Source organism: Daktulosphaira vitifoliae, unplaced genomic scaffold (assembly GCF_025091365.1).
Source record: "Daktulosphaira vitifoliae isolate Bord-2020 unplaced genomic scaffold, ASM2509136v1 Scaffold_1, whole genome shotgun sequence".
Classification (NCBI taxonomy): Eukaryota; Metazoa; Arthropoda; class Insecta; order Hemiptera; family Phylloxeridae; genus Daktulosphaira; species Daktulosphaira vitifoliae.
Genome location: NW_026099572.1, coordinates 86,910,357 through 86,929,657, shown reverse-complemented (window position 1 = coordinate 86,929,657; position 19,301 = coordinate 86,910,357). Strand labels below are relative to the sequence as shown.

The window sequence follows — 19,301 nt, the reverse complement described above, 5'->3', positions numbered from 1 at the left end:
CCCGCGGCGTAGTTTTAAGCCTGTGTCGTGTTTTTACTACATATTTTTTAAAACATTAATTAATATCCACAATATTGCGAGTATCGTACATGTCAACAGGAATGTNAGTTTTAAGCCTGTGTCGTGTTTTTACTACATATTTTTTAAAACATTAATTAATATCCACAATATTGCGAGTATCGTACATGTCAACAGCGTTTCTAGCAAAAAATACTCAAGGGATGACTTGAGCCTCGTGGCACATTTTCCATCCTATTTTTCCTTATCAAATATTTGGAAACCACAATCAGATTACCCTATACGATCAGTTGATGGCGTTGTTTGACCCACAGATAATAAATTTCCATTGTATTTGCCGGGGCATTTTTCATAGTAAAACCGAGAAACTCCTGTATATTCTTTTTTTATCTAAGAACCCCGTTTTTTATTTTTTAACGAAAACTTCAAACTGTCTCTCCGAGTAAAAAGTTTAAACCTTAAGACCTGCTTATAATTTCAAATTGCACAAATAAACTTTATGATATTTTTAAAAATATATAAAACTTATAAATCATTCAATGATCTGTATAAATAATACATTTAAACGGTAAAATTATTGTACAGATTTAACGTTGAACTTGGTTGCTTTAATATCGAGTCAAAAATAAGTATTACATAGTCTACAAGAAAAATAATAATAATATTTATGTATTAACAAAAATCGTATTAAGATCAATATTTTCGGTAATATCAATACCACTAAGTCGCTGAAGTATACTTAGTGTGTTTGTCAGCTTAACGTGTGTCATGTTTTCATGGTCTATTGCGTTGCGTCGTGAGACCATGTGAGTTTCGCGCGTTAGTCGTCGCCGTGCGCCGAGTTCGTGACGATGCGACTGCTAAACGAATTAACAAGTATAACACTACTATGGGACAAGTTTGCCGCACCACCGCCCGCCGTTAGCACGAACGCCCGTTCTTGCACCGCCGTGGACTTTGCCGTACCTCACCATGCAACCACCGGCACCAACAGTACCATCGAGCGGTAACGGCGGCGCGGTTGACCGTCCTCCGCGCAACCGTCCCAACCCAACTTAGTTACCATGGTGACCAATAAACTGTGTTATGCACATCAATATTCTTTCCCAGTGCCGCGCGTATACGACGGCGTTTCGTTGCCGCCGCGGAGAATCGTGCTTCTTCTTTCTTCTACTTGGCCAATCTCGCGGCAACTGGAATAAATTAGCTGAGGTGGTGGTGCAGACCAAGACACGGACAATACTGTTGTGCGTGTTATATCAGTAGAAAATGATAATAAAATAACACTATTGATGATCTGACTAGATCATTTTGAAGTGGCCAATAAAACAAATTTTATGTTAATAATGTATGCAACCAGATACCTGAACGCGGGGCACGTTTATGTTTATAACATTATTATGCTCACTAAACTTCCAAAGTGATCGTTTATAACTTTTAATTTAATTCCAAAGTGCCGCTGAGAAGGGAGGCCACATTAAATTATGTTTATGGCTCATATAATGTCAACAGACGACTCTCGTAATACAAAATGAATTAATTTAATATAAATGTAGTTGATACCAGAGAAGAGCAAATTATGATCACCAATATTCAATAACTTGATTACACAAAACTAATCATAATAATAATAATAATACTAATATATCTAATCCATAAAATAAATATTATTATTTTTTATTCAGATTTTATATAACTATTTTTTAAAATAGAATTATTGTGTAAAAAATTTAATAATAACAACAATAATCTTACGCATTACACTAAAATTAAACAAATTAGACTTTACGAAGGGTATTATGATGCATGGAAAAATAAATTATTTGAAAAGTAATTTAGTTTCTGAAGATATTTTTGAAAAATTAATAAACTATTATTTTATGGAATTAATGCTTCAAATGAATACATATAAAAAAAACTTTAATACCTTTATACCGGAAACTAACTTTGAAACAATCTTATTATTTTTGCTAATCCCCATCAACGGAATAAATTAATTTGAATAAAAAATTGATAATAAATATTGTAATCTCCATTATGATGCTAAGATATTATTATTTTTATATAAGCAACTAATAATTTAACATGGAATTAGGTTAATAACTTCATTTAGTAGTATATCATTTAGAGTTATTTAAAAAGCGGAAAATCCGTGAATCTTACAAATAAGTTTACATTTATACAAACTTATAAGCAATAATATCATAGCAAAGTTCTTTTATGATGAAATTATATCATAATTCTTAAAAAATAATTTCAATTTTTAACGTACACGCAAATGCACTTACGGAAGAAGTAATCGTAAGTAAACAAAAAATTCAGCTCGCGATAATTTAATACACAATAACAAAAAAAGATTTTCACAAAATTTCATGGTTTTTTAAAAATAATCCGTAGCTCAATAAAATTTTACCATTTTATAAAAATAAAATCTCATTTTTACAGATTATGAATTTGTTAATCAATGGAAAAACATTAAAATTAAAATATGGAAATTAAAAAATATTCCAGGAAAAACTGTTTTCAATAAAAAATGTTCAACAAACTTATTAAGTACATATATATATATATATTAAATTAGTTAAAATTGTATTAAATATAAAAATAAGTTCTATTTTTTAATTGAAATAAAATAAATCTTTCGCTATAGTTATAATAAAGTTTTTGATTGAAATTATTCATTTCTGAATCGTTGGAGATTAATTAATATTTAAGACAATGGGAATTAGAATACTATGCATTGTCGATCATGTTTCTGAAATGAAATCGACTAAGCTTTTCAAATGCGAATTTTTCAAGTAGTTTATATTGTTTAATAAAACTCATCGTTAAATCACCTAATTAAAACAAGATTGACATAAGGTAGTGAAAACGAATTGTATTGTATTTACCTAGGGGTTATGGCGATGCGGTGACGAGATATTCTTAATAAGGCGAAAGTAAATTTTACGACCGGAAAATAATAAAAAGAAACACGAGAACCATCCCTTTGTCTGGATTAAACAGTGGCCCTTAAGCGCAAAGTATACACGAATGGAAGGAATTATGTTTTTAATTACAGTGAAGTTAACGTTTCAAAAACAAACGACTAAAGAAAACCGAATTTCATATTTACTCGTTACCTCAGGTATTTTCCATTTTAATTCAAAGCTTTTTGAGTAGTTCAAATATTATTAAGCTTACGTGTATGGTAACACTTTCTTAAGTTCGGGTTTTCTTTAAAGTTTGTAATAGTTTAGTACAAAATGAGTGTCGTAAAGGAATTATGCATTACATACTCAAACTTGGTGGCGAAAAAGAAAAAATCTCCAAGTTATTTGAACATTGAGATTTCTAAAACAAATAGTCTGTTCATAATACAACAACTGAAGTCTCACAGAGGGAAAACAGATATACGAGTTTTGTGTTGCATTCAATATTATCTGAGGGTGTGGGATGGTTATTGTATGCATGAGCGCGCGAGATGAATAAATCAAATGCCTCATTAAGATATCACGTGTTTTAAGGTCATAAATTAAGATACTTCCTGTATAGTATCCTTTTAGTCTGTTGCACTGTTGAATTTCTTTAAGAAACGGTCCGCATAAAAACTATTCGTTTCACACAGTATCGCATTTAATTTTAAGCGGAGGCGAAACAGAAGAGCTAAATAATAAAAAAAATAGCTGAGTAATTATTAAGTGGTTGAGTTTTTCAAGCCAAGGGTTTTCGCTAATGATTCAGTTTTATTATAATTAGTATTATTATTTTTTTGTAACCGCAGATTCAAAGGATAGATTAACGATCCGCGCCAGAAGTACTAGAGAGAAAAATTGGACAAAATTATTGAAATAGGTGTAGAATGGTAAAAAAATAAAATAAAAAATAACTCATGAAAAGGGTAGAGAAGAACGATGTACACTTCACTTTATCACATAGTTCGATAGTATAATACATTCGAAAAGAAAGCGAATAAATCAACGTCCGCGAATGGCGCTGAGTAAGTTCTATTTTAAGGAGAAGGCCAACAAGGGGAATTCATCTCATTCTTTCCAAAACGTTGCAAAAAATAAATTTCACTTAAAAAAGTTACCCATACGCATACATAGAAATTTCTACCACTGGGAATTAAAAACGTCAGATAGTCATGACGAGTTTATATCGCCGAAAAACCAATATAGCTACACTTGAAAAAAATTATTTTGCCTATTCAAAACACCAAACCACTTTATATGATATATTTTTATCAAGAGAAAAATGGATTACCTATACATTCAGTATTAGAGCTATTTGTTTGTAATATTCGTCTATCAAACAATGACACAGTGGTTTATACATATTATTATTTTACTATCCTTATGTACACGTTTAGATATTCTCCCAAAGCCAGTGCATATATAATACTTTAATACATTTTCTATGTAATACCATATACTGATTCTTACATGACTTTAAATACAATTGTATTATTTAGGTAGGTCACACATTAGAGTGACCTACCTTATGGTATTGTCACGCCGATTTCCCAATACACTCATAAGTGACAATTTCATTAAAAAACTAAACCGTTCCATATGATATATGATTTTGCGTTAAAAAACTGAACTTTAATTTTATTTAAATATTATTTAGATATTAAAGTAAGCGATATTTCTTATTGATGTTTTAATAATAAGTGAATATTTAATAAATATCTAAAAATATTTTTTAAAAAATTACTTAAAATTTTATTACTATTCTTTTTTCTTTCACCTTTTTATTTAGGGTCAGTTAATTTTTTATACTACTGATATTTTCACATGAAGGTAAAGTGCCCCCATGACTTTTTGTTCGGTCAATTTTCATAACTAGTGTGTAGTTTAAAATTTATAAAAATTAATAAAAACACTATATATATATATGACAACATACATTATTATTATTATTATTATTATTTTTTTTGGGAGCTAATTCATTAACTGTGGCTCCTTAGCTCCTTCTTGCACTTATGGCGAGGCCTCCAAAGAATAGTGGTTGCCTCAACGAAGACCACGGTCTCCCCTTTTTCCAATGATGAGACTGTTAAACGGATAATGAAACCAAGTATTGAAACATTGAACCCTATGAAACATTTCTGGGGATACTTGTGACTATATTATATTTTTGTTTACAAAAAAAATTGTTATAATAAATAAGTAATTATATAATGATGTATATTTTTATTTTATGGTTAATACAGAGTTAAAAGTAAATTTTTTAGGGATTCCTTTATTTAATTGACAATAAAAAAATTATTTATCGAATAAATTGTTTAAATGATTCTTTAAAAAGAATCTTTATAAACATTTCAATGATACCTTTAAAGTAACTTAAACACGATAAAAATTTTTTTATTATTTTTCATTTATATTTAGAAAATATTATTAAATTTTGAAATTATTTTCTCAATAACAAAGAACCATAATTATAAAAAAGTCTTTTTTTTTTACAAAACTATATTTCATTTTTGAAAATATTAACTAAAAGAATTGATATATTTAAATAATTATTTTAGTGTTAAAATTACAGCTGATTGATTTAATACATATTAAGTTATAATCATAATAATCAAACAAACTTATTATTTTAAGAAGTTTTTTTTTACTATAGCCGAAACATTCAACTTATTTAAATTATAATTTCTTAGATTCGTTAGTAAATTAATAGTAAAACAATAAGATTAAAACAAAAACAATACTAAAGTACCTCAAAATGTGTACGTTTTATTATTAACAAAAATAATTTTAATAATTCATTGTATAACTCCACTCTGCGGCTAAAAAGACCCAAACTCGTTAAAAAGAAACTGTAATTTGTTACAAGGGAGACTACATCATCCTTCCTCTCGCATCTTTGTTCCTCTCTAATTCCACATTAACATAATTGTAATACATTTTTAAAACAAGTTCTGCTCTTTCTGTATGCCTCACTATTACTGAGTGAATTTTCGTTTAAACTTTATTAGCAGGAATTTCAAAAATGTTTACTTGGAAGTCGTCCGAAAAGAACAATTTAAATAAAAGTACTGGATGTGAAATGTAAATTGCTTACAAATGTATTAACTTAACATTTGGTACAAGTTTTAAATAATTTCCAGTTTTTCGAAAGGTAATCCAATAGAAATCAAAGTACTTTTTATACTGGCTACTTTGACGTGTTTCATCTATTTTATTATTATATACAGCATACATAGAAGGACTTGGCGTAACAATTTGTTATGACATACAGAACTAAGTACCATAATTATTATATAACAATTAGTTTAAATTAATAAACTTCTTTTAAGATAATGAAACACTAGTTAACATTTTTATACGAAATCAAGATATTTTATATTTTAAATACAACGAAAACTTAAGCATAAAAAAAAGAGGTAGATAGATAATAAATGACGAAATAGTAGTTTGATTTTTTTCTATGATTAGTATATAAATGTTAATTATTTTTAATACATGTATCGATAAAAATTAACTGATATAATTATACTTTAAAAGTGCATATCTAAAATAGTAGAGCTATATTAGAAAATTATTTATTTTATTTAGGTCTCATACAAAAAAATATTAAAAATAAAAACAAATAATTGATAAGAATCANTTTGATTTTTTTCTATGATTAGTATATAAATGTTAATTATTTTTAATACATGTATCGATAAAAATTAACTGATATAATTATACATTAAAAGTGCATATCTAAAATAGTAGAGCTATATTAGAAAATTATTTATTTTATTTAGGTCTTATACAAAAAAATATTAAAAATAAAAACAAATAATTGATATTAATTAAATTTAACGGAAAATATACACTCAATATAGTAAAATAATAACTTTTAATGTTACCAAATTTTGCATGAGTAAAGTCAAGAAAACTCAGATAAAAACCTAGTAGAACGGATTTAAAGACTGCTACGATAAACAAGTATTGCATCAAACAAAGCCAAATATTTTTTATTTAAAAAATTGGTACTCTAAACTAGGTTTTTGTAAGTAAACACAATATAAAGTATGTATAAACTTCATTAAAATATGATTTGCTTGTCATGATAGGAATTAGAATATATATATATTGGGATAAAGAAGGGATGTGTTGCAGATGTACACCCAGAGGCTATTCGTTGTACGTTTAATTTGGCGAACGAACATTTCACCCATCTCTCCACCAGAAGAGTCCCCGAAGGCGAACAAGTACGCAGTTTAATTAGGTTCTAGGATGGTATAGGGATTGTGACAAGGAAAGGAGACGAGTAGAAAGAGAAACCACTGCCACAAACGTCTCTATGGACCGCGGTTGTGTTTACATTTCATTTTGTTCGCTACCGCTGTTTGCATACATACTTATGAAAAGTAAAAATAAAAAATAAGTGGTTTTAATTATATTAATTTTTGTGTAAATTATATTCAAAATTCAATATCATTACAAAAATCAAATTTTATGGCGTCTACTTTTTTCAAAAGAATTTAATTTTTTTTTTTGAGAAGATCTTTTAATTAAAATTAAAATTAGATTATTTTTAAATAAAGTTTACTTGTTGTGAATTTAATTCCTCAAAAGAAATATAAAACAAATTTTCAAAAGATTGGTGTAAATTTCATTTATAACAAAGAAAAATATTAGCTGTGTTCATAAAGTATAATAAATCAAAAAATTACTTTTTGGTACAAATGTTTGCACACTACAAAGAAAATACTCATTAAAATAACGTTTATATAAATTTACTTCATTAATTTTTATAACATCTCTAAACCATGAAGCACCTACATTATATTTATAGACAGAATTATATGCTACATTATGTTTAATAAAGAACTAACGAATTTAACAGGATATTTTATAATAAGGAAAATTAAGTTTATGAAAGTCACTCAAAATTCAATATACATATTTCTTACTAAGGATAGTATGTTTATACTATAGAATGGTAATAAGAAATATTTATATACATTTATATAAAGAAACTGTTACTAAACAAGTTTATTATACAACATACAATACATTAAATGTTAATAAAATTAAAAAAAAAAATTGAAGTCTTTAAATAATTTTATTGGTAATTCAATAAAATAATAATCAAGAAACGTAGTAATTTATTTAAAATCAAACGATATTAACTATTCACATTGAACAATGAAAAAGGTAATCTGTGACTACACTGATATTATAAGAAAATTTACTTATGTCTGTGCAAATTCATTATGTCAGTTCAAAAAATTCGTGGCCAGTGATTGGCTTCAAACAGAGTCTACATGAATTACCTACAGATGACATTCATTGTTCAATGCAATCACATGCATTGAGGCACGACCACCCTCCCCCCCAAAAAAAAAGGTTCAAGTATACATTAACGCTTATTGTTTGCTCTACAGATATCGTAAATAATGACTGAGAGAGTGATAGAAAGGGACACTGGGCAGCAAACGAACGCAACGGATAATGATCCATAAAGATTTCGATAGAGCACGTTCGCAAAGTTTACATTTGCAAACACGCGCAAGGCGAAAAAAATGCATTACAATAAAATATAAAAATAACCAAACCTTATAGACTAGTAGAGCAATTAGTAACGACACTTAACAACAATAAAAAATAAAGAATAAATGAATGTTCGTGACTTTTGGTACTTTGGCCAACATACACATAAACGAAGCTATGAACGGCACCTCACCGTGTGAAGAAATTGCGTGGTAGAAGATCGTGTTTTCCTGTGGGCTTTAAGGGTGGTAGAGGAGGCTATCTTTTGATCAATGTTTTACTTTATTAAAACAGAAAAATAATATACATATTTCAAATAATTGAGGTCTGTCTACAAGTATTAACACATTTAATAAAGACCACTGAAGTCGGGAACTACGAACAGGAGCGTTTGTGTAATATTATTGCTTGGATAAAAAAAAAAAAACACAATCATACAGACATTTTGATAAATGAGGTTTATTTTACTTCTCGTCAGTCGTCGTCATAACTCTGGAAATCGTCTACTGCCGGAGGGGTACTTTTTTCTGTCCCACGTTTCCCTAGCCGTGAAAGTAATGAAATTGTAACCCCTCGTCCTTACAATCACTGGCAAAAAAGGAGATCGGGAGCAATTTGCATAATCCTCAACACATTTCACCCAAGTCACAGAAAAAAATAAAAACAAAACAGAGAAAATAGCTAGCTTTTAATTCATGACAACGAAAAGTTCGAAACGATTCTTCAGACAAAAACGGTAATGTATATATAAATTCAAACATTTTCTCCGTAATCAAGAATAAAAAGCTTAGTCCATTATAGAAAATGCAAAACATAAATAACACGGTTAGCTTAAACTAGTTAATAGCTGCTAATGAACAACTCTAGAGGATTAAATGTTTTCTCTTGGAATCTTTGTTTTACACAAGCTTTTGAATTAATTGTTTTACTAGTTGACAATAAACTCAAAGAAATCATAACTGTTTTAGAATAATAAAATTTATAAAAATAATTAGTTATCATTTAAGTATTTTTTTTAGCGTGTTTGTGTGATGAATTACTCAACATTTTAATTAATATAATGAAGAGTCAGTAAATAAATATTCAAAAAGCATTTAAATGATTACAATGATAATTGCACTACAAAAACTTTCTATACTTTAATTAGACATTTTAAACAATGCGAAACTAAAAAATGTGATTGTAAATTTCAAAAATCGAATAAAAACAATAAACACTAAATGTATTTTATTAGTACTTTACATTAAAATACGGGCTCAATGGTATTTTTTGTAAAAGTGCATTATCATTGAATAAGAAGTTAAACATGTGGTTATAACATGGCTTTTACTTCTTTATGCGAGTTACATCTATATAGATAAGTATAGTTCTTTTGCTGTAACTTTTTTTAGTGTAGTAATGACATTCAAAGTATTCTCTAATAAATGGCGGTGCTGACCAATAAACCTGAGGTTAATAAAAAATGTACGTATATATTTATATATATATATAATAAAGCTATCTTTTTCCAACAGCTTCATTTATAGTCGCATTTCTTTGGAGCATAATAAATTTTTAGTTTATTGTACAGCATTGGAGAGAAGAAAAGTATAGCGTTAAATAAAAATCTGGTCCAGTGTATATTTATTAAGGGCTTTCTATGGCCGTTAAAGTGATGTTAATAAAATGCGATGAGAATAGCGTTTGCTCTAATGATTAAAGAAAAAATTCTGCATGATAACACATTTTTCGAAGACACTTTCAAGATAATCAAATTAATTATATATAAATATATTTTTTAATGTGACTCACCATGTATTCTTTGCACTGCGGCTGTCAGGATTAGTCCAAATACCGGTAGTATAATCATGATGGGTTGATTAAATATTAAACACTGTAAACAAAGAACAATATAAATTAGTTAAGCTATAATTTTTTACCTGTTATTAAAATTATGAATAATATAATGATTTTTTTATAACTCATTATATCATGATATGCAGTGCCGTAATTACGAAGAAGGGTGCTCATCCGCGGATGTTCCTCATACCCTCCGCTCTCTCCAAAAGGTTTAAAAATAGTGGGCGCACCTCCAATGTAAACAGGTCCTGGGGCCCGTATATTTTGTATAACCTACAAACTCGATTTTTGCGGCAAATATGATAATTTCACATAAAGATACATCTTTATGTGAGAAACTAGCATTTTATGATTTATGTTTTAATCGCGGTCAAATAATAAGAAAATTCATACATTTTAGAGGTATATATTAATTTTTGGATTTAAATTTAATTCAATATTTCTTGTTGGAATTCGAGAACACTCGAAATAGGGAAATAAGTACAAAAAAAGTTATACATGATAATTTATTATTATATAAATTATACTAATATATTAGTTATAAGACACGTATTTAGTTTATTAACAAAAGACTGTTACTGTAAAATTTACTCAGTTGTAAAACAAAGAGTTAGTAATATATTTTTCCATTTGACCTGTTACATACAACCTTTTCCAGAGTGCAACCTGGTAACATCGTGTTTTCATCAGTATATCGCACACAAGCGTTTTATGTAATCCGTAAATGTATTAAATCTCTTTTCCGCATCGCATTACTATCCTTACCCAAAAACAATTTTAATAAATGCACATTTTCTACTGTTTAATCTAATGCACACATATTTCATTTAAAATAATGCGAAGAAAAAATGTTGAAGTTCGAAATAGTTGACTATTTACAGTCTTAAATACAATAAAATTGTATATTTAGTTTTTCACAATAAATTCTATTGTTTTGCAGTAAAAATATTTTTTATTCAGTATCGCCAAAAAAGTAAAAAATATAGATTGTTGCATGATTTTCTAAAGAATGTGTTTGTTTCAAATTTTCTCTTTTAAAGTTGTCGCTTATCATTAGCAAACTTCGAGAGGAAAGCTGAGAGCGACTGTTATCTTCAAAATGTTACATCCTGTTGTTGTCTCGCAATGAAAATCTGTCGGTTATAATAACAGTGGATGATTCTCTTTCCCACTCTCTGAAATCTAGTTGTGCAACGACCACTTAATACAAGTGCCATTACCATTTCCTCGTCTTAAACTAACGAGTCCATTCTTCCCCTATACTACCAGCCGAAACAACCTATAATAATCAATTAGACTACATAAAGGCTGGCAACGTAAAACGTCATCCTATAGTTAACTGGTAAATGCACAGACAATATTATTTTATCTCAATGAACGTTATGACACGACAAAATCGTGTAAAGTTGCAAACAATATTAACTCTAGTGTACAACAGAACTTATATAATTTTCAAATTGTTACTGTACTTTGATACTATTAACTACCTAAAAGTTTTTGAAACAAGAGAACTTTTTTTTCTTAAATAATTTTCTTTGATGTCAATTTAAAAAATAGTAATTTTTTAAAAAGTAACAAGGATATATAATCTAAAAAGATAAGTTATTTTATTAACTTCTAATAGAAATGCACTAGATTAACACAATTTAAGGGTTTTTACTAACACTATTTTGATTTAAAATATAAAATTAAATCTATATTAAAATATTATTAATTTAAAACTCGAAAAGCCACAAAAATAATGACTAAACAATTGCAGATACGTACTTCGGAAATAATGTTATCATTATCAATGCTAAACACATACTAACACATATTTTTTGGCTTCGACATTTAATACCAAGTGTCTAAATACAAATTAATTATTAAATTATTATAATTATTAAAAAAAATTAATTATTATAGTATTTACACCGTTATACCATAAATACACTTTACTGCTTATAGTTGCTCAAACGATATAACTTCAACACATTACAAAAAATGAATTTATTTTATTTAATGATTTATAAAATAAAATTTATATTTCTATATAAATTATATAGGAAGCACTATATTTTTATGTATTTTTCAAAATGAATGATACTACATTTTTGGACAAAAAAGATAGGAAGCACGTGGCTGTAGTAAAAACTATACTAGAACACTCACCAAGTCTAATTAGTCTTTGTTGTTGGCACGAGTATCTACTAGTTAGCGTGGTTCTTGGCCTAATAGATCATGACAGTGGATAAAAAGAAAGGGAGAACAAAATGAGTTTAATTGAAAATACGTTGAGTTGTGTCACTACTATACAAGCAAGGCAAACCTTCCCTTTTTTCCCTATCATAACCACCAGCATGCCAAACATTAGACTGAAGAGTACTTATGAATTTTGTCGTGTGGTTTGTATGTATAATTTTTAACGAAAATTTTAAATATACGGGAAAAACTAAGTCGTTAAAAATATGAGGGCAATAGACTTAAAAAGGTTCTCATCTTGAGTTATTCTCCAATGTGAACAAGCATGATACTCCTTGCAGTAAATAATAATGATTCTTGTTCAGATGCATGTAGTGTAAGTAAAGTAATCAACAGTTAATCAAATATTATTCACACCATACTACAGACATTATAGTAATAAGTGTATTATTTCAAGAAACATGTATTGAAACAAAAATCAACAGGGAGTAGTTTAAAAATATTTTTAATGTGTTTAAAATATTTTTTATCTGAGTAAATAAAAATAAAAACTAGTTGAATCATTATGTATTACTTGATCATTAAAATAAATGTTGGTGTTTTGTTTAATTTTTTAGCTTACATTCAAGTATTAAAATGAAGTAAACGGTGTCGTAATTTTAAATAAATTAAAGTTGTAACTTTATAGAATTAATATGAAATAAGTGACTACAAGTTAAAATTTAATCCATTATCGAGATAATTTTCCTTAACTTTCTTCGTTTATAAAGGCAAGTCACGGAAGGTAACCGGTAGCTTTAAGTGCTCCACAGAGGCAGATACCTACTATATTTTTCTATAGATTACGGGCAACAGCATTGCAACCGACATATTTCATACTAGTTACATCTTAAGGGTATTATAGAAATACCAACTCAGCAAGTAGACCCCAACGTATACGCGGAGAACCTATTGTAAAAAAATAAGTAAAAATAATTGTATCTTGTTAGTTGACTTATTATAGCCGCCATCTTACGTATTCCATTTATGTAATGTATTAAATCCAGATTGGTTTTTAATATCCATACAGCATACCATTATTGACTTGGTAATATCTATTCTCACGGCGGTGACGGAGAAACAGCAGGCAATACCCGGTGACCAGGCGAAACCAGTTTAATTGTCCTTGGCCTCTCTTATACATGATATATCCTATACGCGTGTGAGTATGTATATATACGAGTAATATGGAAGAATGAAGTTATTTTTTGTTCGATCCGTATGATGTACTCCGTTCCACATGAAATACACACGGCGCACACGACCAATCTAGGTTTGATACACGTTAATGAGGACATAATATTTTGGATAAAAAATACACCCTAGTGGCAAAATTAAAGGGGTTCCGTAAATGCATTATGGGTGGTCTAATCAGATAAATTGTCATCAAAACCCTCGGAATGTAGTTTAACACAGGCTTTCTACACTAATGATCTCCAGGATCCACACTAATTTTCCAAGTTAGTATAGCAAATAAAAGCAGTTTCTACAATCGTATGGTTATAGCCGCTTCTGGTTAACTGTCAACAGGTTTGATAAAATCTTTTTTAAGTGATTGCTGGTCATAGTGGAGCTGTAGGAGTTCAGCTAAGCGTTATCTGATGTAAGATAGAGTACTCTTTAGTCGATAAAAACTAGTCAAATACGTCTAGCAGTGGGTGTGATGAACGTAAAAATACACATTTATTACTGCATTTTATTTTTGATGATAATAAACATGTTAATTTAAACAGTTTTATTTCCAATTACTACCCATGAAGTCTCAAAATATATCCTCGAATACTCATCCCAAGTCGAATCATTGAACTTTTATTACAAGATTATTATTTATTACATCTTAGCTGTTTAACGACGTTGTTTTATGATACAAAATAATAGCATCGTTAGAATATATTATATTTCAACGAGTAAATATATATTATGATGATGTCCCGTAATTAAAAGGAACAATAACTAAATTTATCTAACGAAACTTACCGTTTTCACGATCGCAATAAAAATTAAAAGATATTAATGTATCACACAATGAGTCGTAAAAATTTTTTTTAAAAGTTACGATATTCAGAAATTGTAGATCTAAAATGATTAATACATTTAAGTTTGTTTATTAAAGTAATCGCCAACAATAGTTTTTGTACTCTTTCAAATATTGATCCATTTTATAAATACTTTTAATAAAATAACATAAAAAATATTTTTATGGAAGTGTCAAATTGATAAATACCTATTATCTTTAAAGCATTAAATTACACAGAATTATACTGAACATAATTGTTTTTTTTAAATATAAAACAATTTATAAAATATAATTTTATAAATAAATGAAAAATGTTATTGATTTGCCTATTAGATTGTATATTATAATGAAAAAATATTATTCAATAATTTTATAATTATTTAGATAATATTATAATAAATAAATGTAAAAAATATGATGGAATATAAATTAATATTGCACAAAACAATTTTTTTTATTTATCCCTTCAAGAAATGCAATTATGGGTCACTATTTTACTAATAATATGAATAATTTATAAAATGCACACTTGTTTTAATAAGTATCATTAGGATCATTAAGTGTCATAATTTATAAGCAAGTTGATTGTTTAACTTTTGTGCAATATTGAAAAATAAAATATATAGTACATTTTTAAAATATTTTTTGCTCTATAATTTTCCAAAATAATTTGGTTCTATTTCTACTCCCCTACTTCTTAAAGTTGTATCAAATTTAGTTTTGTAATAGAAATATATTTTAAGTATCTTACAAATAAGGTAATTACTAGTCAATAATAAGTTTTGAACTATTAATAAAAAGATATTAGCACTATTATACTAAGTTGGGAGTAATAGTGAGGTTAATAGATGCCTAGAGATAAAAAATAAAAAGATCTATGTTTTACCTCCAGTCAACATAGTTAAGTGTAATTATAGTAGTGACTTATAAAATACTGATACAAAAGTTGTTATCAACCAGTCATTTTCTTATTTTAAAGCTAGTTAAACATATATGTTTACATTTAAAAAACAAACGTTGAAAACATTTTTAAGAGAAGCGTCTCTTTCCCCCTTAAAATGTTATCAACTGATGGGACCAATATTTTTTTGAAAATTTTAGAACAAAGTATACAGTTATATCTTGAGAAGAAAAAATTATATTATGTTTTATATTTATATATGATCAAGATACAAGAGTCATAGATATATAATCACCTTGTACACAAATATTGCCTATTATAGAGAAAACAAGAATACTTTCATAGAAAAGTACAATGAAATTAAATTGAACCCTGATAACTAAGCATTGGGCCATGTCATATTTATAATTGAACTATGTATACTTCCTAAGTTAAAAATTTCTATTTATCAAAAGAAAAAAGAAAATAGCTAGGGTATTTTATAAAGTACTATTTCCATCTTTTAAGGTTAAAATACTTATTATAACATCAAAATTTGAAGATTTGCAAGATAAAAATAATTTCTTTTTTATATTTAATATTTTTTGTTAAATTGTAGAAAATCTAATTGTTAGTAAAATTATACATTAAAAGGCTATGTATAGTACTAATGAAAAAATATGTTTAAATTCTAAATGATAGTAGATAGCCCACTTTTATGTCCTTTAATAACATCATGAATGCATTGCCAATAAGACTAATACCTATAACTATAAAACACTTAATTTTTCATTTGATTCATCACTTAATACACTAATTAATTAGAATTTATGTGAAGGAAGTTGTTTAATATAAACTTTGGATGATAAAACCAAAAAGTGATAATAAAACTATTATTAAAAAATTGTTTATTTCTTGGAGACTAATTCTCATTTTATTTACAAGAAAAATAATTACCATTAAAATAAAACAATATAACTATGTAGACTTACCTATTTTATTGATCATTAATACTCATGTAATATTTATCTTAAAACATTATATAAATTAACTATTATCATTATTTAATAATTTAATAAAAATATACACATACTGATGCTTCATATTGATCGTATACTATTTACCATTACCTTATAATTGAGTTTTATTGTATATTTTAAGTATACAAAAATAATTTACTGATTTGAGTTAATGGACAATCATTTATTTATTCTACCAATTAAATGGTAGCAATAATGCAGTTAACTTAATGTTTCTCACCATCTTAGCAATAGAAAGACAATAAATTAAATACTTATTCAGATAAAAATGAAAGATAAATTTTATAGTATAGTGATAAATGGAATATTTTTATACATAAGTATAAAATTTTATAAAATATTATTGAGTTATGTTAATGAAATCCAAAACATTATTTTATTTAAAATAAAACTTCATTGAGTAAGTAATCAGCAAAAAGTTGAAACTCTTATTACAATCATATATTAAATATTTTATTCTAACAGTACCAAATGAACTGAATGACTTAAGAATTTACTGATTTTTATCTTAAAAGAAAAACATAAAATTTTAAAGTTATAAATGATAAAAACCAAGGTATATAAGGAAAATTGAACAAAAACATATTAACATATTTCTGTTTGTGGGCAATATTTTTAAAGGATTATTTTGTTTATATAGCAAGGATATGACTTATCAAACTCTTGACTTCATTCCTGTAGATACCACAGATACAATCTGTTATTGGTAGTAAATAATAAGCCTACATACTGGTAAATAAAAAATATTACGCTTACTTTGGTGTTGCAAATATGCTATAACTGGATTGTAAAAAATTGTAGTCAATTTTTATAAAAATAATTATTCACTGATTATCACTAAAAATTATTAGATCAAATTTTTAAAATAAATTTAATGTATAATACTTAATTATTCAATTCTTACTATTTTCATACAACAGTATGAACTTTAAGAATATAAATAATAACTATGACACACAGCCAACACAGAAGATATTTCAAACATTAATAAATCAGTATAAGGAACAACAGGAAAAGTTGTTTTTAGCACTTTAACACTATTTTGAACAAGTAGTGTTGGATCGAACCGAAAAAAAAACACAAAGAGGTAGCATTGTACGAGCGAACGGCACGGCCGAAGTAAACAAACTGCCTATCCACCTCTGCTTTCTCTGTCACTAAGGTGGCGCGCGCACGCACGACTGTAGCCGGCACCTGCTGGCCCATGCGTACGGTAAAGTGTGTCATGGAGGAGAAAAATAATTTTCAACCCTCCGTCGCACTCTTGCCATGTTAGCACCCTTCTTACAATACTACGCGAGATGTTGTCATTTACCCCCTCATCGTCATAAGCGAGCCCTTTGTGGTGTGGTTTTTTATAATGTCTGATATCGTGAGCAGCTGAGTTGTTTACTAGAGTAGACGATATCTTGAAACGATTAAAATCGACCAAAAATAAAAAATTATAGTAATAACCCCAATTTACTATTATATCACAAATCATAATTATTTTAAGTTGTATATAATTGCTTAAATTTCAGGTCGAAAAATTACATGTTGTATCGACCGCATTTAATAATTTGATTACATGAAGAATTCTTAAAGTATTTTTATTATGAATAAAAATTGTTTATTAAAAAAAATTTGCTTATTAGCATTATGTTTTTTATAAGAATTTTTTAATTATAATTACATTACATAATACCAGTTGTACAAGTATATGTACTATTTTAATTTAAAATCTTATAAATTTATTTGTAATAGTATTTAACACACAAAGTATTTAAATAATATATACATATTTTATAATACTTTAATTTTATATGACGTAAGATAGTGTTAAATAGAATTATGAATTTTTTTTATTGAATATCTTTTTTTGTAATAGTAAAAATTCTGAAACGCAGAGAAGTTTATGTAATCGAATATTTATACTTGATCACGCGAATTTCATGGCACTTGCTCATATAGTTTATGTGATAACAATGAGAGCTACAAAAATAAATGTAGATAAGAATAATTTTATTACATGATTTGTCACTTTAAAGCTTGTTATTCTATTTTCAAGTAGTATTACATTTTTTATTTTTAATAACCAATGCATAAATCACTCGATAAAATCAAGAATAGTGAGTAATATACGCGTTAAATTATGTCTAAGTTTTTCATGAACAGGAAATAATATAAGAAAAATAAGCTATTAGTATCTAAATAGTTGGAAATGAAGACTAAAATCTAAGTTAATTATAAAACACTGAATATTGGTTAGAAAAATTTAAATATTTTGCAAAAATTTTGTTATTTTTATTTAATACTATATAAAATTAGTTTAATACTCAAAGATAATAATATAAATAAGGATTTTAATATTAGTAACAATATAAAAAAATAAAAAATAAAATCAAGAGAATTATAAAATTTTACAAATATAACTACTATAGTTTCGGCCTTGGGTTTATTATCAGGTTAATTAAAGTAAAATAAATATAAATATAAAAACAGTTATAAAATTATACAATTACTCTTGACTTTAAGTTTTATAATTTTATATTATTATTAATATTAGAATGTTAATTTATATTATTTATTTATTATGTCGATATTAATAAACCAATATACGATTAAAATGTTTGACAAGGTTGTGATCAGGGGGTCTATTTTTGAGCTTGGACTAATCATTGGCGAATGTTTTAGTACACTAAAACATTAGATTATGATTTTAGTGCACTAATGGAAATTCGTATTTTTGAATTTTATTTTTTATCAGTCTAAAAATCTTGCACTAATCGTACATCGTCTAATCTAATGTCATTTCAAACCAATAATTATTAGTGCGA

General features: G+C 27.0%; 1 protein-coding gene across 5 annotated transcripts in view; it reads right to left on the bottom strand.

Moving 5' to 3' along the window:
- LOC126895962 (uncharacterized) overlaps window positions 1-19,301 on the bottom strand; it is a 101,562-nt gene that overhangs the window by 72,860 nt on the left and 9,401 nt on the right. For 2 of the 5 annotated variants that reach the window (XM_050668326.1, XM_050668322.1), the window contains exon 2: window positions 10,281-10,362. In XM_050668326.1, coding sequence (XP_050524283.1) covers window positions 10,281-10,338 — 58 coding nt within the window. In that variant the 5' untranslated portion in view covers window positions 10,339-10,362. Of the gene's footprint in view, window positions 1-10,280; window positions 10,363-17,241; window positions 17,621-19,301 lie in introns of those variants that run through there. The other 3 variants (XM_050668324.1, XM_050668323.1, XM_050668325.1) reach the window with 3 other exon arrangements.